Source organism: Mus pahari, chromosome 1, assembly GCF_900095145.1.
Source record: "Mus pahari chromosome 1, PAHARI_EIJ_v1.1, whole genome shotgun sequence".
Classification (NCBI taxonomy): domain Eukaryota; kingdom Metazoa; phylum Chordata; class Mammalia; order Rodentia; family Muridae; genus Mus; species Mus pahari.
The window spans coordinates 52,624,709-52,634,883 of NC_034590.1; the positions used below are offsets into that span (position 1 = coordinate 52,624,709).

Consider the following 10,175-nt stretch of genomic DNA (forward strand, 5'->3'; position numbering starts at 1 on the left):
CTTTATGGACTTGTTCCATGGTTATCCCACGGTCAAGATAAGACTCAAAGTCAGGTTCGTAGAGATAGCAACAGCAAATGCAAAAGTCTTTCTTGACTGCTTGTCACTGTCGAAGTGCTTAGCCTTGAGTCCCCGTGTCCGGTCTCTCTGCCTCCTGCCCTGGTTAAGGTACACGCTCTCCGGGCACGAGCATGGCTGGGTTTATAATGCACTGTTTTCTCTCAGGCTGTTCCTAAGGATACCCAGGGATGTGACCAGAGAGGGCAAGGGTGGTAGGAGTCGGTTGGCTTCTGTCTTGTAACAGATCTCCTGTTCTCAGCCCCACAGGTGATCCGGAAAATTCGGGTGGAACAGTTTCCAGATTCTTCTGGTAGTCTGAAGCTTTGGTGCCAGTTTTTCAACATTGTTAGTGACTCAGTCTTGACATGGGCGAAGGATCAGCACCCAGTGGGCGAAGTGAGCAGGAGGTAAGCTGTCTGGAGAGCGCTGTCACCTGACTGGGCTCCCCAGATACAGTTGTGTTGGGGACTAGCATTTTGAACCCGTCCCCTCATTTTGTCCTCACACTAGTCCCAGTGAGTGAGTCTCTTATTCCATGTGGAGATCAGAAAATTGAAACTCAGAGGTCTTAAATCATGGGTCTCAAGTCACACAGCAAGTAAGTGTCACCTGTGTGATTGAGGATCGGTTTCTGACCTGGAACCTCTCACCACCTTCCCAGGGCTCCCAGAGCCTGGGTTCCCAGCAGCCTGTGAGAGTTGGGTCGAAGGCCCTGGGTGATGACCCTCACGAGAAGGGTCTCCGCTCTCTGCAGTGCAGGGGACGAGGGGCCAGCGGCTTTGGCCATCGTGCAGGCGTCTCCCACGGACTGTGGTGTGTATCGCTGTACCATCCAAAACGAGCATGGCTCAGCATCCACTGACTTCTGCCTCAGCCCCGAGGGTGAGTGTTCTGTGGATCTCAGCTGGCCTGGCGTGGCATTGTGGGAGGCATTGTGGGAGGCAGCAATGTGCTGTGCAGGGATGGGGCTCTGCAGGGATGGGGCTCTGCAGGGACAGACAGCCTGAAGACAGTAGCACTCTCTTTTTCTCCACATAGTATTGTCCGGCTTCATCTCCAGAGAGGAAGGTGAAGGTATGTTGGCCCTCTGGTAGGGGGGCAAGTCTTCATGCCCTGGCCTGCCCTTTGCAGGGTTTCTGTCCTTAGGGGCATACAATCCTCCCTAAGTCTGCATGCTGTTCCTCTTTGCCTCAGGTTTAAGACATGGCTTGTGAGGGGTGATGGAGGAGGACTGGTGTTTCTAAAAATTGTGTAGGAAGATGAGCTGGGGTGGGGGTGGGGTGGGGATGGGGCGGGGGCGGGGGGTAGGATCACTTAGCAGGAGTCAATGCAGCCCTCTGTCCCCTTCAGAGTCCTTGAAGGACATGACAACCACCAAGACCAAGACCCAGAATTTCTCCCAGTGTCCTGTGGACTTTGGCGTTAGAGTCACAGATAATCTGCTGTGAGCCCAACAGCTTCTCAGCCCCTTGTTCAAGCATCCTGAATGCCTAGGAAAGAAATATGCATTTCCCACAGCTCCTTGGAGGTTGTGAGATACATGCCCTCAAGTTGTTTGCTTCAGGGCATTTCACTGTGTAGCCCAAGCTGCCCTGGAACCCATTATGTAGACCCGATTGGTCTCAAACTCACAGAGATCCACCTGCCTCTGCCTCCTAAATGCTGAGATTAAATGTGTGTGCCACCATGCCTGGCTACCCCCAGCATTTGACAAGCACTTCAAGAGTTTGCCTGTTGGCGGAGAGTCTGCTGTAATGTCTCTGTGTTCAGTTGTCTGGTTGCATTTAATCTCTGTCGTACTGAACCACATCTGGGCTGGGTATGGATGTGCATGCCTGCAATCCCAGAACTTTGAGCCAGAATCTAGAGAATTATCATAAATTTCAGGCCAGTATGATCTGCATAGCGAATTCCAACCCATCCTGGATTATAGAACGAGACCCTGTCTCAACGACAACAAAATCAAAGAAACTAAAACCTCAACCAAATCAAGAACTTAGGAATTCTTAAATATCATCCAGTGTTCACGTTCCCCAGCTGTGTCCGTGTGTTGGCTTGAGTTAGGAGCCACTGGCTAATTTGTCTCCTGTGCTGTCTAATGTTACTGATCCTCCCCCTTGTTTATTTTCTCTCTTGTCATTCATTTGTTGAAGTCACTTAATACATAGAATTTCTGTGTGTGTGTGTGTGTGTGTGTGTGTGTGTGTGTGTGTGTGTGTGTGTGTGTGTATGCTCATGACCAACTTTAATGGGTATTGCTCCTCAGGAGTGTTACCCTTTTTGAGACAAGCTCACTCACTGAGACCTGGGTCTATCCACTTCCGCACACCCCAGGGCTCTTCCTGTCTCTGTGTCTCTGTGTCTATTTACAGTAGCGCACCAGGATTGGTGATTGAAGTCAGGCCCTCCTGCTTTCGCCACAAGCACTTAATGGACTGAGCCATCTTCCCAGCTCCTGTGGAATTTCTCAGTCTAGCTTTTATTCACTCTATCCTCATGGACCAAGTCCTTCCATCATATGCTTCTTCAAACCCATAATTAGAGTAGAAAGTTGCCTCAGATACAGGGATAATGCTTTTGGTTGGCTTGTTTGTTTATTTTTGTTTTTCTTGGTTGGAGTAATCAACTCACTGGGTGTAGTATTATATGTCTATAAGACTAACCCCCGGGAGGCTGAAGCAGGAGGATTATGAGTTCAAACTTTGCCTGGACTGTATAGTGAGCCACTGTCTCCAAAACCAACACCCAATGGAAGCGGTGGTCCAGCACTGTTTATCCCTTTCTCATCCCGCCCTGACGGAGGCAGCAGTGTTACATCAACCATTTTAGTAATGCCTGCCATCTGCACACTGAGTTCAGCAACCCTTTGTAAAGTTAGAAAACAACTCTTCTCCAGCCCGCTTTGTCACGTGTGGTGACACAGTGGTCACTGCCTATTGCCCGAGCCCACTGTCTCTTCGGCAGCTCTAACATGGAGGTATGCATTGCCACCATTCCATCTTCACTCACTGAGAAGGCATGAGCTCCGGCTGCCTTGACACAAACGTTCCAAGATGAAAGTGAAGCGCTTGCTTCCCCTGCACTGACTGCCTTCAGAACAAGTCGCTGTCTCTGGGAGGCCCGAAGGCGGCTCCTGGGGCTTGGGTCCTTTTCTAGGGACACTGGGAGGTTTCTGTTGTGGTTGTTGTTGTTGTTGTTGTGATGGTGGTTGTTGTTGTGGTTGTTGTTGTTGTGGTTGTGGTTGTTGTGGTTGTTTCAATTACCATTATGAACTAGTAGGCTTTAAACATATTTGATATGTTCAGTACCTTACACTAATTATTCTCTTTGTTGCTAGAATTTCTTCATTCTTGGCCACATGAAATCCCTTCAGTTGGCTCTCACACTCTTTTGACAAACCTCCAGTAGTCAACATTATTGTCTTGCCTTACAGTAGCAGGGATTGAAGCCAGGGCCTGGCACATGCTGTGAGCAGCTGATCCCTACTGAGCTGTCTCTAACCCCCCTTTTCTTACCTTTTATTCTGAGACAGTCCCAGTAAGCTGTCTACACTAGCCTCAACTTCACCCACAGTAGTCCAGGCAGGCCTTGACCCTGTGTTTCTGCCTCAGCCTCCAAGTACCTAGGGTGAGAGGCCCGGCTTCCCGGAGCTGATGGTCACTTCCTTGTGTCCTGGTGCCATACGGTTTGGATCCATCCTGTATACTTCCTGTTGAGCCCTGGAACCAATCATTTCTTCAGGGAGCTCTGCTTCCATTTACTGGGAAATGGCGCCTAGGAGGCACTGATTTATTTCCTTAAAACATTTCATTGTAGGAGGTAATTCTGGTAATCCGTGTCGACTGCAAATGTGATAGAAGACACAGGCCTTCTGCTGTATCATGGCCACCATAGGAATACTGTGGTAGGAGTTCACTCAGATAGCTTCTGCCCCAAGCACCCTACTGTTTGAGGGGGGTCTCAGAGCAATCTTAGATTAAGATTGAGTGCAGTGGATGAGCGTCATAGAGACTGTCTGAGCCCTGTCTTTTCCTATGGACCCTGCATCAACAGAGGGAGATGCGAGTTCCCATGTTTCTCCTGTTCCTTCTCAGTTGGAGAAGAGATTGAGATGACCCCCATGGTGTTTGCTAAGGGTCTGGCCGACTCTGGCTGCTGGGGGGACAAGCTCTTTGGGCGATTGGTGAGCGAGGAACTTCGAGGGGGTGGACATGGCCTTCAGAAGGCGTCCCGGGCCAAGGTCATCTATGGGCTGGAACCCATCTTCGAATCTGGTCGCACGTGCATCATCAAGGTATCCAGCCTGCTTGTGTTCGGACCCAGCAGCGAGACTTCTCTTCTGGGCAGAAACTATGACGTCACTATCCAGGTACTGTCCCGCCCCTTCCCTGTACTCTACTTCCTCTTCCCCTTCCCCATCTGGCTTCTTCTGGAAGCCCCGTGTGGAGATAGAAGCCACCTCCATTTCAAGCTTATGAAGCTTCTAGGCCGGGCTTCAAGGACTGGCTGAGGTACAGCTGTGAATCCAGCTCCTTGGCCTCAGAGAATTCTACAGAGTCGAGAGCCATTTGGAGCTGACTTTTCAAATTCTTGTGCATATGTGTATGCATGTGTGTGCCCATGCAGGAGACAGAGGAGGATTCTGGGTGTCCTGCTCTGTCACTCTTTGCTTTATTCACTCGAAACAGGATCTCTTACTGAACACGCAGCTGGGCTGGCAACCTGTGAGCCCTGGCAACCTGGGTAGAGGATGGCACATAGCCAAGGCCGACCTTTGACATGGGTCCTTGGGACTTGAACTCAGGTCTGCATGCTTGTGCAACAAATGCTCCCGTCCACTGAGCACTTTACCTTTTTCTGGGTGGTTCTGGCTGGTCTTGAATTTTCCCTGTAGACCAGGCTGGTCTTAAACTCAGAGATCCACCTGCCTCTGCCTCCTGAATGCTGAGATTAAAGGTATGTGCTACCACACCCAATTACAGGGTTTTTTTTGTTTGTTTTTTTGTTTTTTTGTTTTTTGTTTTGTTTTTGTTTTATGTGTATGAGACACCAAGAAAAGGGTGTCAGATCCCAAGCCTGGCTGTGAAGTGCCATGTGAGTCTGGAATCATACCTAGGTCCTCTGGAAGACTAGCCGGCCGCTGATCTGATTTATCTCTCCAGCCCCCAAACGACCATTTTTGTAGCAGAAACTGTTCTCCTTTTTCAAATCACTCATTGAAGTCTTATTACATGAAGTAAAAGAGAGTGATGTGGACGGGAAGGAGAGTCTGCCTAGGCTCTGCAGAGGGGCCCCTGGGGCAGCATTCCCTAGCATTGAAGACCCAGGCAACCCAGCTCAGAAACCACTCTGAAAACCTAAACTGACAAAAGCCCACAGCCTGTTGTTATTCAGAAGAGAGCACTGGGTTCAGAGCGGCAAGCCTCAACAGTGAGCCTGGCTTTGCAGAGGCCTGGAATTCTCCCAGCCGTCCCCTGGCAGGAAGGAGCCTGTCCTCTTAGACAGGCTCACCAGACAACTGGGAGCTTCCCGGACCATGAGATTTGGTTTCTTCTAATCCATAGGGATGCAAGATCCAGAACATGAGTCGAGAATACTGCAAAATCTTTGCAGCCGAAGCCAGGGCGGCCTCTGGCTTCGGAGCGGTGCCCGAGTGAGTACACCCAAGGGGGTGTGCGCAGCCTGTGTGAAGAGATTTCACAACCTCCCAGGGCCCTCCTGAGTTCCTCCCAGGCACCGATGGCCTCACAGCCACCCCACACTCAGCTCGACGATCCACTTTAGAAAGTCTCTCCCCCTAATGCTCCCCGCCCCCATTCCTTCCCATCACCTTTAGACCAGATATTGCCTGCTGCGGGGCTTCAGCCGCAGGTTCTAGAGTGGGTACGCTAGGCAGCTGGGTAAGATTCGGATGTGGCAGGTGGGCAGGGTGGGTCAGTGTGGACTTGTAGCGTGACCTGTAAATGCCTGCGTGTGCCCGGTCTCTCGCTGCCATCAAGCCTGGCTGACATCCCTTGAGTCCTTCCTGCAGGTGTCCTTTCTGTTTGCACACACTTCCCTCAGCCCTCACCCAAACACAGGTGGCCCCAGGACACGCCGGGGGTTAATTTTAGTCCTACTGACCACAGAGAATGAGCCCGACTCTGAAGTCAGTGGCCATTTTCTATCCTCCCTCCATCTTTATACTCAGAGCTAAGAACTCTTCCCAGGAAGGCCCCAGGGTGTGCTTCCTGTGGCCACGCCTCCCACTCACCGCAGGATGCCCCTATCTTTAGGATCATCCCACTCTACTTGATCTACCGACCCGCAAACAATATACCGTATGCAACCCTGGAGGAAGATCTGGGCAAGCCCCTGCAGACGTACTGTTCCAGGCAGTGGGGTTGTGCTGGGGCCCCAGCGGCAGCCAGCAGCTCTGAGGCCTTGCAGAAATGCCAAACCTTCCAGCACTGGTTGTATCAGTGGACGAATGGCAGCTTTCTTGTCACAGATCTGACAGGTATGAGGGTGGGGGACTCGCAGGTGTGTGACACGGAAGCATGCTCAACAGCTCACAGAGCGTTTATTCTCCTGTGTGTTCCATGAGGGTTTTGTGTCTAAGACTGGATAGAGGCTATTTGCATGCATTCCTTTGGTATACCATGGCTTCATGTAGCCAGTTAGTAACGTAGTTACATTTAAACGAGTGCAGACCCACCAAACATTTAAAAGATTTCTTTTGTTTTAGGTTTGTGCAAAGTTACTTAAAATAGTTTTAATTTTTAGGACACGTCTTGCTATATAACCCCAGCTGGCCTGGAACTTAATATGTAGGCTAGACTGGCCTCCTATCTCCAAGTACCGGGGTTATAGGCATCCCCAATGGCACCCTGTTTCCCGCTGCATTTAAAGATGTGCAGTTCAGGCCTCTTACAATCTAAAACGAAGTTGTTTTCTAGAGCGCCTCATGGAATCCAGTTCAAAACCCACAGCCAGCTTGCCCGTGCCTCCGTTGCCTGCCACTTTGCTCTTGACTTCCTCATGCCCAAACCTCCAAAACTCTCTACTTCCACAGAGCAAAAGCTTTATGATCATGCATGGTGCTGCACGCGTCTGACCATGGAATCATAAAGCCAAAGGAGAGGAGCTTGAGCTTGGGCAACAAGTGGGACTCCTTTGCAAACCCAGACAAACTGTCGTCCCAGCACTCTCGAAGTAGAAACAGAAAGATCAGGAGTTTGTGGTCATATCTCTCTCTCTCTCTCTCTCTCTCTCTCTCTCTCTCTCTCTCTCTCTCTCTGAAGCTAGGTGACATTATTAGTCAATATCTTAACTCACAGCACACACCTGTCATTCCTGCACTAGGGAGATTCAGCCAGGAGACTAGCCTGGGCTACCCAGTAAGTCCCTCCTGGGAACAACAAGCAACAAAGCACTGTGGGGACAAAAAGCTCGAGCAGGTCAAGTCATTCTGTCTCTCTGGGCTGAAGGGGCCTTTCATCCTCTCAGATGGCATCTTTATAGTACCCAGACCCTACATTTGGGGAGGGCCTTTTACAAATTAACGGCCCATGCAAGTGTAAGGGGTCATTCGTATAACACAGAACGGAGTAAGTGCTGAAAGACAACATGAAGTTCTCCGCAAGGGAGCTTCATAATGTCCCAGGATAGGCCTGCTGTCCCTCCTCTACAGCTGAGGGTTAGACCAGGATAGGCCTGGTTAGACCAGGATAGGCCTGCTGTCCCTCCTCTACAGCTGAGGGTTAGACCAGGATAGGCCTGCTGTCCCTCCTCTACAGCTGAGGGTTAGACCAGGATAGGCCTGCTGTCCCCTCCTCTACAGCTGAGGGTTAGACCAGGATAGGCCTGCCGTCCCCTCTCTACAGCTGAAGGTTTGATATGAAGTGTTATCACATCCACACATCTCAGGAGCAATAGAGCTGAAGTGTTGTAAGTCTGGAGCTGCCCGAGCCCCACGTTTGCTGAAGTGTACGTCTAGATCGGCCCAAGTCCCACGTTGGTTCCACCCTGGCACACGAGGATCCCCAGCCTGTGTGGGAAAGGCAACTCCCTAGAGAGATGCTCAGCTGAGAAATGAGGAAAGAGGACCTGAAGCCGGAGCCTGATGCCGAGACACGTGTGGACTGGCCTGTGTGAGAGATCTCTCTCCTATCTGCACTGTGCCAGGCTGTGCTCTCCAAGGCTGCCTTTACCTAGAGGGTTCCCTGGTTCTCAGAGCATTGCTGTGCTTGGGAGAGTGTGAGGCCTGTCTAACCCAGTGTTGTGTCTCTGCTGGCCTCAGTCCCACCTCTCTGTCCTGGATGGATGGCTACCCTGTTAGGAGGAAGGAGAACGTTTGAGTCCAGAGCCCAAGGATAATTTATAGGGCTGGTCTGACCTATAAAGGCGAGCTTGCATATTTGCCTGCAGGAAGTTCCTTTCTAGGGTCCTAGGAGCTGCCAGGCTGGTATCAACCCCTACTTTTCTCCCCAGGGGCTGACTGGAAGATGACTGATGTACAGATTGCTACCAAACTTCGAGGGTGAGTGCTTTTTGAGGCTAGAATTCTTGGGGTACCCCAACTTCTAGTGACTCCTCATTCCTGAAGAGCTGGGCCTGGGCCTGTATAACACCAGTCACATGAACCTGTGGCCCTGTGGCAATGGTAACACCCTGGGGATCCTTTCTACCCCATAGCCCTGACCCATAATGCCCACACAAAAGGTTTCCTGAAATCCAGGATCCTCTCCTACTTCTTTCCTCTTTAAGAAGCTACAGAAGATGATACACACACACACACACACACACACACACACACACACACACGCGTGAGCAAGGGTTCTGCAGCTACAGCTAGGTAGGGATGGGAGGATGGGGGGATGGGAGGAACAGACAATAGAAATTTACATTTCAAAGAATGGCCCATCTGATGAATCCTATGTGTATATCCTGGTATAATGAACCTGCTCTAAATTTGAGTTTGGGAGTGAGCCATCCGAGGTAGCATTCTGTCACAACACTCAGACTTCAGCCACCCAAAGCCAGCTACCATGGGCCAGTGGCACAGCAGGCCCCACTCAGCTCTTATGTTTGGCTGCAGATACCAAGGCCTCAAGGAGAGCTGTTTTCCTGCCCTGCTGGATCAGTTTGCCTCTTCCCACCGGTGTAACACCTACTGTGACATGCTGGGGCTGAAACCCCTCAAGGGCCCTGAGGCTGCCCACCCTCAAGCCAAGGCCAAAGGCTCCAAAAGTCCATCTGCTGGCAGAAAAGGCTCGCAGCTGAGTCCTCAGCCCCAGAAGAAAGGCCTTCCCAGTCCTCAGGGCTCCAGGAAGAGCACTCCGAGCTCCAGGGCCACGCCTCAGGCCTCCCAGGCAGCCGCCATTCAGTTACTGGGACAGCCTCCTGTCCAAGATGGGAGCTCTAAGGCCCAGAGCATGCGGTAGCCCCACCAGGAAGCTGGGGGCCTCTACCCGAGAGCAGACCAACCAGGAAGCAGCTTGAACCAGATGGAGACATTTTCAATTCAGGACTAACCAGAGAAGGTGCCCAGAGGAGGCATGCCTTCGGGACCTCTCTGAGTAGCTTCACCTCATTGGAAGGCTTTGGACCCTTCAGCCTCTTCAACTTTCATTATCACCCAGGGCTCCCAGGCCCCAAGTGGGGCCCACCTCCAAGTGCCTGGTGGCCTAGGCCCTCATCTAAGTTTACACTTGCCACTGCTGGGGGCCCCTGAGTCCTCTGCATGAGTTCTGCACTCTGACCCCTTTCCCCAGTCCCCACACAGGAAGCGTGGCACGCTGGGGCCGGTGGGCCAGCATTTACCTTTTTGTCCCTGCTTATTCTGGCTCCCTCCCTGTCCTCAGGGCACTCGACTTCTTGTGGGGGGTCTAGCCTTGTGCCTCTCAGGGTTTCATCTCCTTTCAGCTTCTTTGCCTCATTCATCACAGTTTATCCTGCCACTAACCTGTCCTGAGTCCCCCCTGGGCCCCCAGAGCCCTCTGGAGCCCATCACGTCTTTGTGTGATTTTTTTTTTTTTTTTTTTTTTTTTTTTCAATTTTTTTGTTAGATATTTTCTTCATTTACATTTCAAATGCCTTGTTTCCCATGCTGCCTTGCACACTTGTCCATCCCC

At 51.2% G+C, this 10,175-nt stretch overlaps 1 protein-coding gene across 1 annotated transcript in view; it reads left to right on the plus strand.

Annotated features, from left to right (window-relative positions):
* The window catches only part of Alpk3 (alpha kinase 3), a 45,984-nt gene extending 35,902 nt beyond the window's left edge, over nt 1-10,082 (plus strand). The window contains exons 7-14 of the mRNA XM_021219880.2: nt 320-467; nt 815-942; nt 1,099-1,134; nt 4,155-4,429; nt 5,625-5,713; nt 6,336-6,559; nt 8,533-8,581; nt 9,140-10,082. Coding sequence (XP_021075539.1) covers nt 320-467; nt 815-942; nt 1,099-1,134; nt 4,155-4,429; nt 5,625-5,713; nt 6,336-6,559; nt 8,533-8,581; nt 9,140-9,485 — 1,295 coding nt within the window. The 3' untranslated portion in view covers nt 9,486-10,082. The remainder of the gene's footprint in view (nt 1-319; nt 468-814; nt 943-1,098; nt 1,135-4,154; nt 4,430-5,624; nt 5,714-6,335; nt 6,560-8,532; nt 8,582-9,139) is intronic.
* Nucleotides 10,083-10,175: the final 93 nt, after the last annotated feature.